The 22,550-nt window shown below is 41.3% G+C and overlaps 1 protein-coding gene across 1 annotated transcript; it reads left to right on the forward strand.

Moving 5' to 3' along the window:
• Positions 1-130: 130 nt before the first annotated feature.
• On the forward strand, positions 131-22,263 carry itchb (itchy E3 ubiquitin protein ligase b). The gene is made up of 24 exons (XM_004070240.5): positions 131-334; positions 2,583-2,674; positions 3,229-3,370; positions 4,952-5,076; positions 8,034-8,168; positions 8,247-8,292; positions 8,368-8,540; positions 8,783-9,005; positions 9,113-9,208; positions 10,084-10,258; positions 12,195-12,264; positions 12,704-12,788; positions 12,864-12,992; positions 14,112-14,184; positions 16,283-16,354; positions 16,497-16,585; positions 16,676-16,835; positions 16,929-17,062; positions 18,160-18,300; positions 18,426-18,546; positions 18,629-18,733; positions 18,809-18,905; positions 18,996-19,068; positions 20,381-22,263. Exons 2-24 carry the CDS (start codon positions 2,605-2,607, stop codon positions 20,478-20,480), a joined length of 2,634 nt encoding a protein of 877 aa, XP_004070288.1. The 5' UTR covers positions 131-334; positions 2,583-2,604; the 3' UTR covers positions 20,481-22,263.
• Positions 22,264-22,550: the final 287 nt, after the last annotated feature.

Consider the following 22,550-nt stretch of genomic DNA (forward strand, 5'->3'; position numbering starts at 1 on the left):
GATCAATAGTCATAACAACGTGAATGCCAGGGGATGGTACATGTATTACAAAAGAAACATTACAGAAACAGATTCCTATGAATTGATTGGAAGGGAGATGGGTTTAGGCACGATTACGCGTTTCATCTACGTCACTCCTCTGGTCCAATCACCGCGCAGAGGGGGGAAGAGCGCACCCTATGCACCCCGCCTTGTTTCGGTCACGTGACAGGAGCTTACGAAGATGGTGGAAGTTTCTACTTCCTAAAAGTGAAGGCTGACTGAAACGACAACGACGAAAGCCGCGAGGATTTACCACCTGATCGCCGCGCGTTACACCATCTTCTGGATTAAGGTGAGACGATAAATTTCACCTGATAAATCAGAGGACTTTTCTCTCCGTCTGTGACTGCCTGACTTTGGGGTCTCCAGCCTGCTAGCCCGCGTCAGGCTAACAGGTTAGCAGCTAGTAGCCGTCTCTGTGGGATGGCATCAGGTTGTTTGTGTCCAGCTGACATTCAACACGTTCATAACAACTGCAGCTTCAATGCAAATGTAGCCGCTCCATGTTCAGCATCTATACACTTTGTTTGTTTCCTTCTCGTTTTGGTGAAGGAATTCGGCTATGTTAGCGTTAGCTTAAACAGTACACTTTCAGCTGGAGCAAATTATGTGTGTAAGGTTTGTTTAGCCACACTGGGTGGGACATGTTAGTGAAAGAAATTAGTTTTTGTTTTGTTTTTTCCGCGTAGCAACAACATTTAAAAACCTATTAGTATCCTACGCTGAGGATCGATAGACCATTTTACCTTTAGACACTCGGAATAACCACCTAGGAAGGTGAATCAGCAGTAAAAGAAAAAATGCTGTTGGATCGAGGCCCGATCTGACTGCGCCTGTCAGGCGTCCTTATTGACATTATGGGACATGTCTTCTGCTCAGGAGTGTCGTGAATCTCCTCTGGCAGGATAGATTGGTCCTCTTAGGATCAGTGGAGCCTCTGGAGAAGGCCTGATCGCGAGCAGCAGTTATCAGCAACCCGGCGAGGCGTGTTCCTCTGTGTCTTTATTGCAGGTTTAGCTGGACACTTATTAACTCATTGCGTGACCAAAGTGTCTGAGCTGTTAGTGCTTCATATTTATACCCCTTGTTGACAGGCCCAGACCCCCCCCCCCCCCCCCCCCCATTTCTCTTTATAATGAATTGAGTCGTCTGATAGTTGTCTTTAAAAAGGACTATATTTTGAGTAAGCACATAGATTAACGCCCTGATTCCTATAGTGTGTAATTATACCTGTTTTGCTGATACAGTGTTAGTCATGGGGCGGTAGTATGTCTGTGACGTGAACGGTTAACAAGTTTAGTATTTCTAAGGGATTTCTTTTTTTTTCGACATAAAAAGCAGATTTTGTTTTAAAATAAAAATAGATGTAACACGTAAGGAATCCACAGCGAGACAAATGTTAATTATCAGACTGTGAGGGATTAAAGATAGTTAAAAATGGAAAAGCAAATCAAGTTGGAATTTAATTTTAATATCTGGAAAACACCTTCATTGACAGAACGGTCAGTCTTCTTGCTATGCAACAAAGTCGGTGGTTGCATTAAATTATTGACAAAGATCAAAGTGAAAGTTTACCCATCAGCCCCTTACTTTCTCCCATGTTGCCCTGAGTCACTGGGCCGGACAGACTGAGGACCATCTATTATTCAGAGATGTTTGGAGGAAACTGGCCATGCTGAAACACAGATCGTGTGTTTTATTTACCTGCGTAAGGCCGTCATTGTTGATTTAGTCTTGCTCATATGTTTGTTGGGCAAACATTTTTCTAAAAGAACATTCCCGTCTGTGAGATTCAAGCATAAATATTGCTTTACAGCGGCTCTTAAAGTGTAATAAAAAACACCATCTGGGTCCAATAAGCACATTTTTAATGTTCATCACAATCTGAAATCCTCTGGATATTTTCCATACTAGACAGATGTCCTCAAAAAAAACAAAATAAATAAAATAATGCAAATCAAATTCTTAATTTGATATTTGATCACCAAATTGAAAGTTAATTATACTTTGGACATTTTCCTGCCTCTATTTTATAGTTAAAGATGCTGATTTTTGGTTCAAGAAAGTCACATTTAGCTTCTTTTTTTGTTATCTCCTCAAAGGTTCATTCAGTCCTGTGGATTTTATTCCTGATATTATGGATCTGAACTTCCCGTTACTCTGGCTTAGTTTCTGTTTTGAATGCAAATGTCAGCGTGTGTTCATATTTCATATGTCGTAGCAAATTTAGAAACTGTTGGTTAAAAGTTTTTTTTTGTTTTTTTTAAAGGACTTGACTCAAAGTTTACAACTGTGGTGCAAATACTGAGTGTGAGCAGTGTAAACTCAAGCCTGCACTCACATTTATCCTTCCAGGATATATTCTAAAAAGATTCCAGTGGAAGCCATGAGAAGAAATAATTCTTTGCTAAATGACAGGATTATGCTTTTTAGAAAGAATCAGGAGTATATTAGTTTGCCAGTCTAAGACTTTTGTATGTAAAGACATGTTCATCGTCCTTGCAGGAAGCGTTCTAATAGTATTTCTTTTGGTGCTGCAGGGCCTCTTCTCATCCTTATGTCATGGCCAGTGGGCTCGCCAAGTCAGGCACTTCCAATGGTTTCCCTCTCAAGTCACAGCTGCAAATTAATGGTAGGTTTTCACTTTTGCCAGGAGTGCACACACACACAGAGGAACGTGTAATTATTTTCTTTTTCCTTGGATTTTTGTCACACTTTGAAACTAAAAGGTGTAAATGATGTAACAAAGGAACTTTCTGGAATTTTAGCTTTCAGGTTTAGGTTTTATTTCGCAGCTGTAGGTTCGCAGCTATGCTACAATAATGCATATTTATTGCATTCCTAGCATGTTAGGAAGCTCTAGCTTATGCTAAGAAAAAAAACACAGTTCTCTGTTTGAACCAACATAGGAGAGTTTTGTCTGGAGAATTTTTTTTTATGCAGGAAGTGAGTGGATGTCATGTGACTAGTGTGTTCCTGACGCTTTGCTTGTAGATGTTGATTTGTCCGTGTATTAAAGTAGAATTCCAGCTTTCCGAGTTGTGACCTCTTAGGTCAGTTCTTGCATTGGAATGGAGTAAAGTTTGAAACCTTTGGGAGTTTTTTTTTGTGTGTGCCTGTTTTCACTGTTTCATTCTGCCTTTGCGATCGGACTGTTCATCATGCTGCGTCTCTCCTCTGTTCCAGTGCTTTCAGCTAAACTCAGAGAAAACAAGAAGAACTGGTTTGGTCCCAGTCCTTACGTGGAACTGTCAGTTGACGGCCAATGCAAGAAAACTGAACGATGCAACAACACCCACAGCCCCAAGTGGAAGCAACCACTCACTGTGTAAGTAGAAGAAGAAAAAAAACAGAAATTCAGCATAGGAGGCTGGTTCCAACAGTCAGTATGGCTGACCGATAAAGATTCAGGCATAGTTGGACCGTTTCAGTTCACTTTCAGTCTTATTCATAGTCTGTGATCAACCTCTGAATAAATACCCATCCTAATGTTTTAAATGTCGTTAGCTTGTTGTTTCATAAAGCTCATAAGTATTTGGAGAGACACTACAATGGAAATCCTGTTTTTAACATGTTCTTGTAGCATATTTCTCATGATGGAAGACATGTATATGGAAAATTAAGCTTCAAATTGCATTTCTGAGTATTTATTTATTCAAGTCCTTGTGAATCAGGAGCAGATGAAGAAAAATGCAGTTTGAAAAACAGCGTATATGTGACGTGGAAAATATGCTTGGCGAGCCACAAGCTCCTTTTACCAAGCTTTCAGTGGCAGGAAGGCGAAGTAGGGTGGGGTTACTCTGCACCAACAGACCCACCTACAACCTGGAGGTGAATTTCTAGGGAACTTCTGCTGCTCTGCAGAAACTATGTCCTAGAAACACTGGGGACGCTTTGAAAACTGATCAAAAGATGATGGGAGTGGGACTTTGATAAAGATTCACTGTTTTTTGAAGGTTTACAGCTCATTAATGTTCATTTTTTAAATCATTTTAGCCATAGTTTGTTTTTAAAATGGACTTATCAGTTAGCATTGTGTTGGTGATGTCAAGAAGAAAGTGTTAATTTAAAAACCTTAAATGGAAGCAGCTGAACTTTTTCTAAATATTCCAGCTGTCTGGATAAACTGGTTTGACTCTCAGCCTTTAGGTAAAAGTGGTGCACTTCTTTAGAGCTCAAAACATCTGGATTTTTGGATGGATTTTGGTTTAAAACCAAGTCATTCGTGAAGAATTTGTGAATCTTTTCTTTGGGTAAACGAATTCTGGAAAAGCATGTGACAGATGAGGATCAGTGCAGGTTGGCAACACTGTTCCTAAAAACTGTTTCTTCTGGAAGAACACAACCAAAAGTCTCTGAAAAGGACAGTAAAAGCAGCAATTCGCACGTTTTTCACTCCTTTTTATGATGAATGTGGGTAATATTCACTGTTATAAATGTTTATTTTCAGGATAAACATGAGAATGAGTTCAACAAATTTATAAACGGATACAATTAACATTAAAAACACTTCAAAAATGAAATCTAGGTCATTTGGTTACCTATGAAGGTAATGATTTGTTGACCACTTTGTTTTATTAATCTTGATATAAACTTTAAAGTTTTATAGGTTGTACTTGTTGCCATTTAAATACATCATAAATCTCACACTCTGCTGATAAATAGCTTGTCAGTGAAAACACAGTATGTGTTTTCCAAAGCATGTAACAGGATCACGGTTTTCTTCTGCAGGCATTTAGGGCGCTGGATTAACAGCTGTCATGTCACAGAGACCTGCTGTCCTGGTTTAGCTTCTGGGTTTTACAGTAAATTATTCACTTAAGCAACACTTTATCCGTTCACTCAAAGCTAAAGAAAGTTTGTTTTTTTATGCTGTTAAACGATTTGTAACCCCTTTTTTCCCCAACAGGATCGTGACCCCGTTCAGCAAGCTGGTGTTTCGGGTGTGGAGCTACCAGCCGCTGAAGTCTGACGTGCTGCTTGGCATCGCCACCCTGGATATTAGTGAAATACTGAAGTCTAATAACATGAAAAGTAAGTGGAAGGAAACGCGCAGACCAAATCTTAGTGTATGAAACCCATTAGAACATAGTAATGTTGGGCTATAGAATTAAAATGGAATTAAATGGAATAAAAAGTACGCACTTCTGTGGAGAGAAAGCCTCAGGGCCCGTGGGATTGTTATGTCATTGTGAGCCAGCTAATAAGTAGATTAGAGCTCAGCTTTGTTGGCCCATTACTGGATGGATGTCTGAAACTCATTCACTTTGGTTTTTTGCTTTTTACATAATGTGCTCATCTTATCAGACTTGAAAACTAGATTTTTATTGGCATCTCTAAAAACTCTCTCGCTTTGTTTCATAGCAGTCTTCTTCGGTAGATGCACCACTTCCTGATCACCCAAGGCTTTTCCTGCAGCACATCTGTTGTAGAAGAGTAGCAATGACACCAATTAATGCCTGAAGCTGTTTATGCTAATGCGCCTTACAGCCAAATGTCTTTCCCTGGATCACAGAGCAGACAATGGGCTACAAGTCAGACAACAGTCAACATGGTTCATCATTTCTGAGCATCTGAACAGTTTTTAGTGTTTTTTTCAACAAACTCGGTGTAGTTTTTGGTTATACAGTGGTCCCTCGTTTAAATTAACCTGTGTGAGGTGAAACCCGCAATATAGTCGGTGCTTTTTAAAAAAAAAAAAGTTTTAAGGCTTTAATTCCCATCACTACACACTGTATACACTTTTCTCAGACAGGCAGGAACATTTTTTTTACACTTTTCCCTCCCCAACCCTCTTAACCCTTCGAAAGTTCAAACCTCCATTGAAAATTAAGTCAAGTATAACAGTTAGAAAACAAAGATCTGATTGAAGATTTATGTAAATCTGGTAAGATGTGAACTCATTCTGTGCAGTAGACAGGGCACGATAAAAGGAAAGTTCGCGATATTAGTGATCAATATTGCCATGACGATATAATACAGATACATGAACAAAAAAGCAAAATAACCAAAAACATCCAACAGTTTAAATTAAACAAGTCGACATTCCTTAAATGATACTCCAAGTGAGCCTTGTCTACATTGAAGGCGAACATCTAATAAAAGGGCTCCATCCGATTGGTCAAATGCATAAAGGGATGGATTAGGGTTGTGCCGATCGTGATGGCTGACTGACATCACGATGAAGAGACACCATCATGATGCCACGCCCCCACGACGCTGCGAGTCGACACCATAAGCCCCGGTTTCATGTGCAAAATATCTTGATCGGATCAATGGTCGGATTAGAATCCAACTGTGTACGTGGGCCCAGAAAAACGTTTTCGGATTATAACAAACGTTCACATGGGTCACAATTTCGGTTGGAATAAATCATTCACAAATGTTTGTGTAGTGTTTGAAAGACCGGAAGAGGAAACGAGTTCCACTGAGAGGCTGCATACATAGATATCTGGCAGCTCCGTAATATACGAGATTATCTTCTAAACGTGCTTTTATTAATGTTATTATGAAGTGCCTGTTCGCTCATCATTTTAATTTTAATCCATGTGGTCAGTGCTTTTTCTGTTGAAGAACGGACCCGGAAGAAGGCAGGGCTAGGAGAAGACTAACATGGGCTAACAACATTTAGCCTTTGATGAGCATATATCGATGCGGGAAATGCTGCAATCTGCATCTTGGCTGCACATAAACATGTGGGAATAACATCAGCCTTAATTTAGTCGGGACACGACTGGAAACACAAATCCACGTGATTGTTTTAACGGTTTCTAAGGAATGAGCAGCATTTCTGCTTTGAACAGTTCACACACCGCCCCAAAGCCGCTGTGTGAGCTGACGGTCCGAGCTCTGCCCGGACACACACTTTTACCGGGAGACCCGGTTCTCCTGAGTCCGGTAGCTCGTTCACCTAGAGCTGCAGGACGGATGGCAGTCAGATGTCCCCCACACATAACGCACACGTAACAAAGCATCCTCCCTTCCCCTCAAACACAAAGTCCGTCTGCTCAGAGACACGGTCGCTCTGTCCACCGGTCCACCTGACTAATCAGGTGCAGGAGCGACTGCTTCTTTTCTATTTTGTTTATTTATTTGTTAAAGTATAAAAGTAAAAAACAATGAGTAATAATTATATAATAACGAAAAATTAAAAATAGCACCCCCACCCCCCCCACCCCACGATATAACCGTCCATCACGATGGTTTACTGCCAACATCAACAACTGCCAATTTAAGGGACATTGCCCAACCCTAGGATGTATTTGATTCGTTAAATACTTTAAGTTGCCCTAAGATCATTTTAAAATATTTATGGTAACCATTTATCGCAATCTTCGATGACTTTGGCGATACGCATATTGCCCTGGACGCAGGACACAGAACACAATGAGCTTTTAAAAAGAAAAGACTAGCAAAATTGCACCAAAATAATCGGTGAAACCTCATCAAGTGCCACTGATGAACAACAATTTAAGGGATAGTGTTGCATCCAGGTAGGAAAAATCTGTCTTGTCTCAATGCCTCTGCAGTTGTGACACTTGATTGGTAATGTAAAAAAAAAAGAAGGCTAACAGCTTCATTCACATGTGCAGAATTCCCTAAAGTGGCGCCAAAAACAAACTGAGGTCTGCTCCTTCTTTTGTCAACTTTTAGTCATGGTTTCTGTTCTGTCTTTGTTTCAGGTTTGGTTATACATTTTTGTGTTTGACTCATCAATTCGCAATGCAGTTTTGTTTTGGAAATGTATTCTTGAAATGCTAACAATAAGGACTGTAGTCTAAGTCAAGAGCGGAAAAGGTTGTTTATTATAAAGCAGAAAAATCCCTAATAGTTTAGATTATTCTCATTTCCTTTTCTGTGATTATTGACATTTCCTTTTCTTTTTCTGCTGGATGTTCTGCTGTTTAATGGTGATAAATGGTGACTGAAGCTCCACTATAGGTGTCTTTCCAACGGAGCTGTGCTCACGGCAGTGTTGTGTCTGACTGTAGTTTCAGAGGTGGTGCAGACTTTCCAGCTGAGCGCAGACAGAGACTCCTCAGACGTGGTGGGAGATCTGTCCGTCTGCCTGGACGGCATGACCGTCGACCCCGAGACGTTTGCTTCTGCTGAGGCCAACCAGCACAGTGAGTCCCTGAGGAATGAACCTCTCCGGGTCTTTGCTTTTTTTCGGTAAATGTTGTTCTGCGTTTGAATATTTTTAGGGGCGTCAAATGGAGAATCACAGCCTAACGGGGATCCTTCAGTGAGGTACATATGAACCGGTTTTCTGAAGGCGTCACATCCTGGAAGTCTTCTTGTGTTCACTCTGGTCCATCTGAACAGACCTAGCCGGGACAGCTCTCCAGCCGTGGACAGTGTGGGACAGAGGTCTTCACCCATCGTCAAGAGGACGGAGAACAGCAGAGGGTCTCCATCAGGGGTGGCGAAGCCCGTCCGACCAGCGAGACCGTCCAGACCACCTCCTCCAATGCCCCGTAGACCAACCTCTTCCCCAGGTTTGAACCCGTCCTGCGTTGGGAATAAAGTTCATGCACTTCTGCCACGACTGTACAATCCTGCCGATGTCAAACATTTACTCTGAGTTCACTCACCCGTTTGTATTCCTATAAAAGCTGAATTTATGCAACACTGCACTGAAAAATCCAAGAATATTTTTTTAAAAAGTTTGCTTACTGTTCAGAGCGTGTGTTCTGATCTTCTGTAATCTAGTATCTACTAATCTGGAATATCTCTTCAGCTCCGTCTAGAAATGGCTCTGCTCCAGCAGAAGGTGTTGACGGCCAGCCCACGCCTGACGCAGCCATGCCAGCAGCAGCCTCAGGACCCCCGCCCGACTCCAGTCCTTCAGCGGGCTCGGACAGAGGCTCCACCGCCGCGGCGGGACGGCAGGCGCCCGGCGCCGTCACCCCCTCTCTGCCTCCCAGAGTCCCGGCGGTCAGCACCGCACCGTTGCCACCTGGGTTAGCTCTCACTTCCAACTCTTTACGGACAAACCAAGCGGCAGAGATCAATAAACCAGATGCATTTAACTGGCAGCTCATCAGCGAGCGTTTTCTGCTTTTTCTAGTTGGGAGCAGAGGGTGGACCAGAACGGCAGACTGTATTATGTGGATCACGTGGAGAAGCGAACAACATGGGATCGTCCTGAACCACTGCCTCCTGGGTAACAGAGTCCTGCCCTATTGTACTAGTGTTTCAGGACTTTGCCTATGTTTTATGGAGATCATCAGTTTCAGTTTCACAGAAACATTTGATTTAGAATGTTCTGATAAGAAATTGTTCTCTGAGTTAAGGGCGACAACTCTGGAAAGTACCTTCACAAGACTAAAATCAAAGTCTGGCCTGAAGTCAGATTTATGAGAACCTTTATCCGTTTATTTATTTAGAATTCTTTTAATAAAAATAATTACTGCGGTCTGAGCTGAGAAAGAGTCTTGCTGGCTTTTTGTAGTTTCCACAGTCATTGTTGGCTTCTGTTTCCTGTTTTCGGTAAAGATTAGAATGAGTCACAAAAGAGGCTTGAAAACATGTTTTAACCAGAAACCACTCAGGATGTGACCGTGTGTCACACTCAATCTGAGATGTTTGCTCAACGTTTTTGTTATTGACATCAATGAGTTTAGGACTTTTATAGAATTCTGAAGAACGTTAGAGCGAAAGCTGTATCTGTTTACCTCAAAACATTTTTAAAGTGCGCTCAAATTGAAACTCACTTCATTTTTCAAAATTGTAGCTCTGAGACAAATGTGACGCTTCTGCCTCTTCAGACGGAAGGAACAATGTGGTTCCATTATGTATTTATGGTAGCTTCCAGCTGCAGCAGCTTTACCTGTATAACCTGTTCTGTTTTCAGCTCAGCTTCGGGTCTCTCTGATGTCACTGCAACTACAGTGCATACTGTCAACAAACTGCAAACAACAGAACCATAATGATCTCCTCACTTTTTCAGTACCTGTTATTGTCTTAATACCAAACAGTCTCGTCTTAAAGCACCTTGATGTTCTTCTAGCTTAACAGGAGCATTTCTTTTTCCCCCAGCTGGGAGCGCCGTGTCGACCAGATGGGGCGGGTCTATTTTGTTGACCACATCTCACGGACGACCACGTGGCAGCGTCCCACAATGGAGACGGTGCGAAATTACGAGCAGTGGCAGCACCAGCGCAGCCAGCTGCAGGGCGCCATGCAGCAGTTCAACCAAAGGTTCATCTACGGGGTAAGACGCCGTGTGTCAGCGGGTCAAAGGAAAGCCACTGACTGTGGTGTGCGTACACGTTATTTTTTATAAACAGTATGCAGGATATTTTGTCTTAAAAGGAGAATAACATATTTTGTGTAGACAATGGGATGGTGCATAAACCTTTTTTCTTATATGAACTCGACAAGTGGAAAAAAAAGTCTTTGTCCAATGCCAAAAACTAAATTCTGTCTGGACATTTGACACGCGATAAACCCCGGTTCTTGAACACGTTCTCATGGTGTTCACACTGGACAAGCAGGGAGGGGCTACTTCTTTTTCTACTGTTTACTGCAATCTACATTTGGAATTTACCCTTTATTTTACCAGGAAGTCTCATTGAGATCAATTCTCTTTTTCGAGGGAAACCTGGAAGAGCCTTGGTGCGAAATGTTAAAGCGGGGAAAATCTGGCAAATCTTACTCTTTAGGCTTTTTCTTACACTCTTTCCAGTATACACACTATTACCAACAGCATTGGCTCACCCATCCAGATGATCACAATCAGGTCCTGAGACTTGACCTGGCCACAGGTGTATGAAATTAATCAGGCATGCAGGCTGTTTTTACAAACGTTTTTGAAAGAATGGGCCGCTCTCAGGAGCTCAGTGAATTCCAGCGTGGAACTGTCATAGGACGCCACCTGTGCAACAAATCTGATACTGATGTTTCTTGGCTCCTAAATATTCCAGTCAACTGTCAGCTCTAACAGAACAACATGGAAGAGTTTGGGAACAACAGCAACTCAGCCACCAAGTGGTCGACCTCGTAAACTGATGGAGAGGGGTCAGCGGATGCTGAAGCGCGTAGTGCAAAGAGGTCGCTGACCTTCTGCACAGCCAATTTGTACAGAGCTTCAAAATTCATGTGACCTTCAGATTAGTCCAAGTACAGTATGCAGAGAGCTTCATGGAATGGGTTTCCACGGCCGAGCGGCTGCAACCGAGCCACATAATTTGGTGGAGGAGGAATCATGGTGTGGGGGTTGTTGTTCAGGACTTGTGCTTGTCCCGTTAGTTCCAGTGAAAGGACCTCTGAATGCTTCAGGATACCAAAACATTTTGGACAGCTCCATGCTCCCAAGCTTAAGGGAACAGTTTGAAGCGGCCCCTTCCTCTTCCAACATGACTGTGCTCCAGTGCACAAAGCAAGGTCCATGAAGACATGGATGACAGAGTCTACTGTGGATGAACTGGACTGGCCTGCACAGAGTCCTGACCTGAACCCGACAGAACACCTCTGTCAGTCAGAGTCAACTATTATTGTAATATTGGGCTACATAAAAAAAATAAGTTGAATTCAATTGATGGCTGCAAAAGGTGGATCCACATCATATTGAACTCTATGGGTTAAGAATGGGATGGTTTCAGTTCATATTTGAGTCAAGGCAGGTAGGTGAGCCAATGCTTTTGGTTACATAGTGTATGAAAGACCCTGTTTTATTTATTTCCAGCCGGGCACAAACCGTAATTACGATCTCCTTCATGATCAGTTTTCAAACGGTTGGCACTTTCGTGAATTACAAGGGGTGCCATCCATTCATCACTACCGTACGACAGAATCACCTGTATGTCATAAGTGCGTGCAATGTCCATTAGCCTAACAAGTGCTTCACAATTCACAATGGTACGTTCCATTTTCATGACGTTCCTTGAGGTGGCCGTACGAGCCTTAAGGGAACCGCTTCCCTTAAGACTGCTCCTCTCTAGGACCCTCCATGGACCGGACAATCCAAAAACCTGCAGCAGCCATACGGGTCAATCCCCCATACGTGTGGCTAAAAGCTTTAATCATTTAGTGTTGCAATTTATTTTTGACTCAAAGTCGATCAAGACCAAATTGTTCTGGTTCTCTTTGGGTTCTAATCCGTGATGTTTGTTATGGAACTTGATTATTGATAATAATTCTCTGTGCAGGTACAAGATCCGGCAGCAGCCGCTCAAAATAAGGAGTTTGATCCTCTTGGACCTCTACCAGCTGGATGGGGTGAGACTTTTTCGAGTTTCAAAACCAGGACAATTATATGGAGCAGTTTTTATGTTACTCTTTGCTACAAGTTTGGTTCCTCTTGAATTTGTTTAGTGTAAACTAGTTTCGGTTTGTTTTATAGCAGCATCCTAATTGAACCTTAATAAACCATATACTCTGTATTTAAATGTTTTTTTGGGATTTTTCCTTTACATTAAAGTCAAATGAATGCAGTTTGATGTAGTTTAAATATCCTGCCAGCTAATGAAATTGCATCTACAGTGGATTTCCTGCAGTTTTGAAAAAATGAAAATCGAAATACTATTGATTTGACTCTTAGCAAGCAAAAACGCAATGTGGGTTTTTTTTTTTTAAACCGCTAATGACTTTAAACCTCATCCTGCAAACCCATCAACCTGTCAACCATAGTTAAGTCACTGACTGGCTTTCCTTTCAGAGAAGAGAACAGACGCCAATGGCAGAGTCTATTTTTTGCATCATCCTACCCGTTCTACTCAGTGGGAAGACCCTCGAACACAGGGGTAGGCATGTGCTCACAGATTCCCCCGCCGCCTCCTGAAAAGGACGAAAGTTGATGTTCTGATGTCACTTCTCAGGTTGTTGAATGAAAAGCCTCTTCCTGAAGGATGGGAGATGAGGTTCACTGTTGATGGCATTCCTTACTTTGTGGACCACAACAGGAGAAGCACCACCTACATCGACCCTCGCACTGGAAAATCCTCCCTGTACGTCTGACCGCTTTTAAAGACGTAGATGTTCTTTTAAAGCACAGTTAAGCTCAGTCTTTGGTACCAACGTACACAGAAATTCCAAACCTACAAATGCATGTTTGTTTGGGGAACATTGTACGCAAATCATCTTGACGCATTCCCCGTTTAATCTGAGAGTTCGGCAAATCACGGGCAGAGTAAAAGAAAAATGAACTCATCCTAAAACTGGATTAAAATGTCATTTCTTAACCGTAGCTCCTCCTCCTCTCTCATTTTTGATGTACCATCAGTAGCAGCGTTTTCAGATCATCAATCTGCAGGCAATGTCACAATCCTGAGTAGTAATCTTATTGAAATGCATTTGCACAAAACATGAAGAAGAGGATTTTTTTTTTTTAACCTAAAGAGGTTTGGGTTTCCAGCTAATGTGGCGTTCACTCAAATGGACGTGTTTTATCTGCGGGCGTGGTTCACCAGACCGCAGAAGTCATGCACCAGTTTCCTGCAGTGAAAAAGAAAACCTGTTTGTTTCTGATATGCGATCATCTGAACCACGAGGCCGCGGCTTTTCCAGCTGATAAAACCTAGACGCGTTCGCCTCTTTGCAGACGTGATCGCGTCTTAAAAACCTGAAATCCGTTCCTGCATGAATGACTTCCAGATTATAGCTGAAATTCAAGATTACTCGATTTTTCATAAAATTCTTACATCTTTTATGATATCCACGTTTTTAATAATAATAATAATACATTTTATTTAAAAGCGCCTTTCAAAACACCCAAGGTCACCGTACAAAGTTAGAGGTAAAAAACAATAAAATCACAACATGTTAAAAACAATAAATAAATTGGATTCATCAGTTGACAGAAGATGAGAAATTGTGTTCCGGAAATGCGAGCTTAAACAGATCGGTTTTGAGTCTGGATTTTTATAGCTTTATATATTTCTGTTGCATCTTACAAGGGTAAATTCCAAAAATCTGGCCACTTTTGTGGGGAAAAAAACAGTCCGGACATGGAAAACAGAATGACACTTTAAAACTGTCTGGTCAAAGTCTGCTTGCTGCCTAGCAACCAATTGTCAACTATTTCCGTGATGACACACAATACGTTACACTTACCATGTTTGTTACAGGGAAAATGGACCTCAGATCACCTACGTTCGAGACTTCAAAGCCAAAATCCAGTACTTCAGGTTCTGGTGCCAGGTGAGTCCACAACAATCTACAGACTCTAGTAGTTACATTCTCTGTATTCTCACAGGAGGATGCCGTCATGCCTCAGCATTTAGACCAGAGGCCACCAACCGTTTTTCAGGTTTAATAACAGACAATAATTTCCACGGACCGGCCTGGACGAGGCTGAATTGAGCGTCGGATTTTATTTTTGTAGCCTCCAGTTTCCCTTAACTCTTGAAGATAAAGTTGGACTTTATCCTCTCAAAAATATCTGCAGCTGCTTTAAAGTTCACTTGAGCTCTAGATTTAATTAAGGAATGAATAAAAAGTGATGTAGATTTTCTCCTAACTCTTGCGTGTCCAAACATTTTTGCAAATAGGGCCAGATATTGTGAGGTGAAAATCTGTGAGAGTCGGCCTGCATTCTTTCAAACCTTATAATTAGCTTTAATGCAAATAAAGTATTTAATAAAAATATTATCGCAATGGGATACTTATCATTTATCGTATAGAACAAAAATACTTTTATTATACCAAAATTACTGTAAACTTCATATTTGTAAACCAGAAATTAAAAAGACACAGTCTGTCTGTAAAAAAAATAAAATAGAATAAATCTTTTGTCCACATTAATTCTCTGTTAATTTTAAAAGTTACATATTATACATGAGACGATGCTCACTGTAAACATCTAAGTTTATATAATGAAAAGAAAAATAGCACAAATAAATATGTAAAGCAGAATTACAAACCATTGTGGTTTTGATCACAGAAACAAATAAATCTGTTCTCCACATTTGGCCCTTTAATGCTCTGAACTTCAAGCATCCACAGGTTGTTGCTGCAGGTTTATCGCCGCCTACAACCGAATGTAGCCAATCACGACCAAGAAATCAAACACAGTTCTTACAAATTGCCATCATTGATTTTATGACACGAGTCTGTAGAAATTTGAAGACGGGACGGACTGTGGACATGCTCATAACTGTCAAAGTGGAAACAAAAAAAAATCGGATGCCAAATTCAGCCTCGTCCAACTTTAAAGGTGCAACGGATAAAAACGAAACCAAGACTGGTATTTTCTAAGTATAATAAACAAGGATCCACTGTTTGAACAACTTTATTAGCAGCCTCCTCGTAACATTACAGTTACTATTAACAGTTACTATTTATTATGGTCTGTGAGAACAATAAATAAGTGAATCCCTATTTGGAGTAAAGACTTCTGGTTTTTGTCTGCCAAATGCAGTTGTCTTTTATTTTGAAGTGAAATGCTCTCCTTCTGTTTCCTCTCTGGATCTTTTCTGCTAAAGGAAACTTTTGTTTCTTTGTTTTTTTTTTTTTTTTTTGTTAAATTTGCTAGTTTGGGGGCTTTAATGTAGAGGGCGACGCAGCTGCATTAAGAAAGTTGCGGATGGATTTTCAACAGAATCCAGTAGTTTTCCAAAATAAAACCTTCAGAATCAGATTATGAATAAAATGGGAAAAATCTAGGTCGTGTTGTGTTCTCTCATTAAGCACACAACTACATTATTTTTCCTAAACAAGTATTTAAATTAAAGTGAATGACACTCAACATGTATACATTTAATGTGAGTACACATTCAGTCACTAACATGCACATCTTCTGAATGTGGAATGACTGTTAAACTTATTTAATCAGGAAGTAGAAAGCAGGGAATCTCTCACCCTGTGTTAGCATCAAATTCATTTCTATGTGGTAGAAGCGCATTTTCTACCGAGGTTGAAATTTTTGGCTGATATGGGATGCGGTCATGAACCTGGTCAGAATTATTGAGGCGCTACAGGCAGATGACTTGTTTACACGATCATGTTCCAAAATAAAAGCTTGCTGATGGGAAAATAGAAGCTATACCACTCCATGACAGAAAAGGAAATGGAACTAATGCATGAAAGGGACAGAAACAAAGAATCTGCCCCTTTCTGTTGTAATAGTTTAGTTTCTTCCTTTACGATTTATGATAATAAAAGTACTTAGTGTCTGAACTGTTCCATCAGTGTTTGTCTCCATTTAATCTCCATTTGACTGAAAATTGGAGCTAAAGCTTTAAAGCACACAGAAGGCAGCAGGAGTTGATGTGTTTTTTTGTTTGTTTTTTAAATCCAGCAACTGGCATTGCCTCAACACATCAAGATCAACGTAACCAGGAAGAACCTGTTTGAGGACTCCTTCCAGCAGGTACCCTGTCCCCCGTCTGACACTTTGGTGTTCTAATAGTAACCCATGTTTGTGCTAAACCAAAGAGCGTTGCCTCATTATATTTTTTAAATAAAACTGCAGAAAAGCTGTTGACTGCATCATCTGCTTTGATGTGTTTTAGATCATGAGTATCAACGCTCCGGATCTGCGGAGGAGGCTGTGGATCATTTTTCCTGGAGAGGAAGGCCTCGACTATGGAGGCGTTGCCAGGTAAGATCAGACTGGTCTCTGTAAGGTCAGAGTAGTAGTAGTAGTAGTAGTAGGGACGTCGTTCTATAACTGGTGGTTTCTTTCTTGCAGGGAGTGGTTCTTCCTGCTGTCACACGAGGTTTTGAACCCCATGTACTGCCTGTTTGAATACGCCGGCAAAGATAACTACTGTCTTCAGATCAACCCTGCTTCCTCCATCAACCCCGACCACCTCAAGTACTTCAGGTTCATCGGGCGCTTCATTGCCATGGTTCGCAGTCACGACCGCCATGAGAAGAAATGTGTTACTGCTGTGGCCGCAGAGGCTTTCTTGTTCTAATCGAATGTCGTTTGAATCCCTCAGGCTCTCTTTCACGGGAAGTTCATCAATACGGGTTTCTCGCTGCCTTTTTACAAGCGCATTCTCAACAAGCCTTTGGCGGTCAAAGATCTGGAGTCGATTGATCCGGAGTTCTACAACTCTCTCATGTGGATTAAGTACGTAAAAACTGCCACTTTTTTATAAAGTCTTCAGTAACAAAATCATTTCTGTATTAGAGATCCTGTCATTTTTTAAATCTTTTTTTAGCTGCTTAGTGATGCCAACATTTACCAGGTTAAAACCAGATGCTTTTGTTCAGATGAGCTGGTTCTTTAGGATCTTTTACAATCTGCTTATGAAACTTTGAGATCATTCAGAGACCCCGTAATGGTACTAACTAAAATGATGGAAACCTGGAGGAGGAGGCGGCAGTCATCACTCGTTCAAGCTACGTAGTTGTCACCGCTTTAAGCAAATATAAGGCCATCAACATGGGTCTTTCTAGCATGGGCTAAAATTACATTCAATCTTTCTTTTTTCGTGAGCAATTAAGGATTAAAATATGAAAAAGTATTTATTTTCAAAAAACAAAATCTTGCCAAAGATATAATTCCCTGCCTTACTTAGACATACAAATACTCAGAGAAAAGAGATTTGATGGGACAAAGCTAAGTGCGAGTTTTTTCCATTTATTCACTCTCTTGCCAATTAAGAAAACATCAAACATCGTGATTACGGACAAGTTTTTAGCTCCAATATTAACAAAACAGACACACAGAAAAAAACATTCATCCCCGCAGTTGACAGGATTAGAAACCAAAGAAATACAGGATGCTTCTTATAAAGCGGTTTATGTTTACATTTAGTAAATACCAGTTTAAGTGACAGTTAAAGGAAAATCTATGTGACATTTTAATGTTTCCTTTGAGAAGCTGCAGATATTTTACAGAGAATGAAGATAAACTTTACCCCTGGAAGTGAAGGGAAACTGGAGACTGAAAACAAAAATCAGACGCCCACTTCAGCCTCATACAGGCCGGTCCATTGAAATATTGTAAAATAAATAAAACCTGAAAAAGGTTGGGGACCACTGATTTACAGGATCTGGCTTTTTCACCTGGGAATCAAAGGGAAATCAGCCGCCAGTGGTCGTTTGAGGAACTGCAACACTTTAAGGTTCTAGGTCAGAGGTGGCCATCCCTGGTCTTCCTAACCCTGGAGGTCAAAGGGGTTTTCTTGGTTCTAGAGCTGTAAATTTCTCTTTGGTGTTTAGGGACAACAACATCGAGGAGTGCTGCTTAGAGATGTTCTTCTCTGTGGACAAAGAGATTCTTGGAGAAATCACCACCCATGAGCTCAAGCCAGGAGGAGGAGACATCCAAGTCACAGAGGAGAACAAAGAGGAGTACATCCGGTGAGTTTTTCCCCCTTTAGGACTTGAACATTTATTTTTAGTCATTTTTTTCTGAGTTTCTGCTGTTTGAATAATAAATAAAAGCAGACATTTCAGTGTTTGCTTGTTTGGAAATCCTCCTCCAGGCTGGTAGCAGAGTGGCGACTGTCCAGAGGTGTGGAGGAGCAAACACAAGCTTTTTTTGAGGGCTTCAACGAGGTCCTCCCTCAGCAGTATCTACAGTACTTTGATGCCAAAGAACTTGAGGTGTGATTGCTGCTCAGGAACGATCAGTACGTCAGAAAGCAGTTTGGTGAGTCACTTTTAATTTGCTGCTTTCCCTCCACAGGTGATGCTGTGTGGCATGCAGGACATCGACCTTGCAGACTGGCAGAGAAACACCATCTACAGGCACTACGCTCGGAACAGCAAACAGATCCTCTGGTTCTGGCAGGTCGGTGTCAAACCCTTTCGGGAGGATGAGGTTTGCTCTTCCTCTGTGTGGATTTACAAGGTTTTCCCCCTGCAGCTTGTGAAGGAGATGGACAACGAGAAGAGGATGAGACTGCTGCAGTTTGTCACCGGCACCTGTCGTCTGCCCGTCGGAGGCTTCGCCGACCTTATGGGTAAAAAAAACAGCAACACATTTTTGGGGTTTGCTGCCAAAACATGGTGAAATTGAATAGTCTGAGCTGAGTCACTGCTTCTTCTAACAGGAAGCAACGGGCCTCAGAAGTTTTGCATTGAGAAGGTGGGAAAAGAAAACTGGTTGCCCCGGAGTCACACATGGTGAGTTCCTGCTCACAGCAGCCAAACAGACAATACTGTAAAGCAGTGGTGGGCCGTCAGGGCCTTCAAGACCTTCTCTAAAAAATGTCTGAATCACATGTTAATTATATTTTGTCCATGCATACTCATTAAATCATTCCAAATGGTCTGTCCATTCTATTTTATTCTGTTTATGATGGTTACGCTGCTTGCAGACAGAGGTTGGAGCATTTAACCAATCGCATTTCAGCTGTTCTTTGTTGCCAGGCAGAGTCAGAGCTAAAGAGGCCTTCAATGTGAGTTCTGCAGGCCTTTCAATGCAAAATCAATGTTGGTCATCCATTTCCTTCAACCAGTCAGATTCTGAGTTGGCGTCTGCAGGGCCTTCTAGCTGGCTTAGGCAGTGTCACAGTATTCAGACCTTCTGATTGGACAGAAGTTTGATGAAGTCACACACAGCCATGTCCAGTTTGACACAGAGCCACGGAGAACTTTTTGATCCGTCTCTGTTAAAACAGAGCTGACTGTAATGTATCCATGGAGGATTTAACAGGAAAATCTCACACTGATCTCCTAGACTCCCTTCATCAGAAAAATCTGAGTGAATCATGAAGCAGCTGAACAGATTTGTGTGTTTGGCGCCGACCATCCCTGTGTAATATTCCATATTTTTGTGGTTCTTTTCAATGCTTTTTGCTGGCTGTAGTGGCATAACGACATTTGTTTACAGTTTAGTTTATTCCGTTTATTTAGAGGCATTTCTTGTGGCTACAGGAGTTTTCAATATGTAATGCAAACCTCGTTTCTGCATCGTAAAAGGGTTCATGAGCGGTTGAGGGATTCAGACGCAGCACTACTGAAGGCCCGGGTGTGCAATGCACGGTCTGCCACTGCTGTGAAGGGAAAGAAAGAGATTCCAGGTTTTAATGATCAGCTTTTATATTCGGTCTTTTAGAGGAAACGCTTTTTATTTTTTTTGCAGTAATGCATTGTAGAGAAAATGTGCAGATGTACAGTCAACTCTTTTCAGCGATGAGGCTGAAAACATTTGTCAAAGGAGAGCCTGCAGGTGTGAATTTGATGCATGAATTGCATTTGGAGCTCTTGCAATCCTTCAGAGTTTGACTGCAAACTGCAAAAACAATAAATCACACTAGCAATATTGAGACAAGACTTGGCTGGTACAAAAAGGAATTTAATTAAGACCTTGAAATGGAGGAGTCGATGAACTCCGCATGACCTCAGATCACAACCTGGTTTGTCAGAAGTTGACATTTTCCCCCTACAGCCAAATAAAACCGGTCCCAAGAACTCATTTATGTTGTTTCCTCAGCTTCAACAGACTGGACCTGCCGCCCTACAAGAGCTACGAGCAGCTGAAGGAGAAGGTGATGTTCGCCATCGAGGAGACGGAAGGCTTCGGCCAGGAGTGAAGGACGCTTAAGGCTTGGCCGCAGGAGTCTGCAAAGACAAACGCAGCACCGTTCGCATCAGGGAGCCTCTTCAGAAAGAGCCGGTGTAAAATGTCCTTTCTGATTCTGCAGAGCGGCTCCAGTCTCTGAGAATGCTCGAGATCCCCAAACTTCACCTTCCATGACACCTGCTCAGCATACCTGCAGAGTCTTTGACCGGCAGTCGGGGGACCCTCTGGGTCCTAAAGAGCTTCAGTTTTAGCAATAACATTATTATTTAAAGAAAATTCCGTGCAGGATTGAGAAGGTGAGCTTTATTTTTCACTGGAGTTCTCCTCCAGAGAGTAAACTACTTTGTTAGCTAGACTTGCACTTTAATCTGCATCTTTACTAATCATTTAGGTGGATCTCTTTTTAAGATAAGTTTAATAAAAGATGCATCATTGAAACAGATTGCAGCGCTCCATCTTAATGATTAAAAAACAGACAATCCTGGTGCTTGAAAGAGATTTGGGACTGGCTGCTTTTATTATCTGCTCTGGGTGATGTTTGACCTGTGAATGGATTCTTGTGGCCTCCATGGTTTGCAGTGGCGGTGACAAATGTGAAGCGACTCTGACCGGACCCTAGTTTTATAGGGCCAAACCTGGGGACCTTACAGATCAGAGTGAGAGTGAGAACCCCTCATTTTAGCTTTAATTCAATTTTCAAGTTTTTAACCGACATCGTTGGTTTAAAGCAGAACCGGAATTGGAATTAAATCAGATGAATGAAACACCAAAACAAAGTCGAACCAACAGAAAGTTTAGGATTTATTTGACAAAAGGAGTTGCATGTAGCTCTTCTAGATATGTAGCAGTGGGATTAGAGCCTGTGTCATGCTTCGTGGCATGCCTCTAAATGAATAAAAAATGGCAAATTTTTACAAATTTAGCAATATGATGTTAAAAACCTGTTTAGTTTTTCCCCCCTTTTTTTTCTTTTTTAAAAAAAAAAGAGCATTTTCCTTCTGAACTTAAGTGTTTTCTCTTTAGAAAAACACCAGAGGGACATAAATGAATGTTTAGTTGAGGTAAAGATTAAGACTTCTCTACCACTGATAGTAGACCTCCAGCAGAGCCGTTTTAGCAGATTATTTCACAGATTACGAGTGAGTGTGCGTGTGTGGAAAGGAAAAACTGTGAGGTATTAATCCTTCTTTTTGGGAAACATCTGGTAAACATTTTAGACGATGTAATAAACTAACCAGCTAGTTTATATTTTTCTATTTAATGACTCTGTGAGATGGCAGGATCGCCGGCTTCAGGCGTGTAATTCTGACGGCGGCACTCGGCACTGAGCCTCTCAGGTTTCGGTTTAGGCGTTTCCTGGGCGACGGTGGAGCATCTTTTTGGGGTTTGACCGTCAGAGACCAGAGCGTCGCTCTTTAGAAGATTCCTGTGGAGAAACTGGGCCTTTTGGAGAGGAGAGCTGCTGAGACCAAGATGGTGTGATAGGTAAACGCACTCGTAGGACACTGTTCCTGGTTAGTCGCCATAAAGTTCAGCGATGGAGTCGATGTGTACAAATCAATAGGCGTCCCTCTTTATAGTGTTTTATTCCTCCAACATCCTCGGAATCCCACTAAACCACTGTCACTCTCCAGCACATGTAGAGAAGCTGTAAATGGTGTCAATAACAATTATTCTTTTGTAAAAGGTTTTAATAAGATTGCTCTATTTTCTTTCCATGTTTAATTTCTGATGTACATGAAAAATTGTGTAAAATAGTGTCACATTAATAAATTAAAAATCTGTGCTTCATATTTTAGAGTTTTCTTTGAAGAAAAAATGTCAAAGAGTTTAGACATTTGTGTATTTTAGGGGGAACTGGGGGAAATGATGGATTCTAGATTCAATCAAGGATTTGTTGGGAATTCCCATAAGTGCATTAGTTCATCTTAAAAAGTCAAAGGACAGCAAATGAAAGAAGAATGTCATCAAAAAATAAGTATTCTGAAACTTTAAAATGGTTCTCAGCTACATTTGCTAATCTGGTCGTTTCTCATTCACCGATTATACAGGTGATGTTCCTGCTTTTAGGTTTTTTTGT

The sequence above is a fragment of the Oryzias latipes genome, chromosome 7 (assembly GCF_053564925.1).
Source record: "Oryzias latipes strain Hd-rR chromosome 7, Olatipes_Hd-rR_3.1".
Taxonomy (NCBI): Eukaryota; Metazoa; Chordata; class Actinopteri; order Beloniformes; family Adrianichthyidae; genus Oryzias; species Oryzias latipes.

What these genes read in the sequence shown, in the direction of transcription:
- itchb (XM_004070240.5), top strand. Translation starts at nt 2,605, where the DNA reads ATGGCCAGTGGGCTCGCCAAGTCAGGCACTTCCAATGGTTTCCCTCTC. An exon ending in TTGAGGACTCCTTCCAGCAG is followed by an intron (nt 16,355 to 16,496) that starts GTACCCTGTCCC and finishes GATGTGTTTTAG; the next exon opens with ATCATGAGTATCAACGCTCC. An exon ending in TTGATGCCAAAGAACTTGAG is followed by an intron (nt 18,547 to 18,628) that starts GTGTGATTGCTG and finishes TTCCCTCCACAG; the next exon opens with GTGATGCTGTGTGGCATGCA.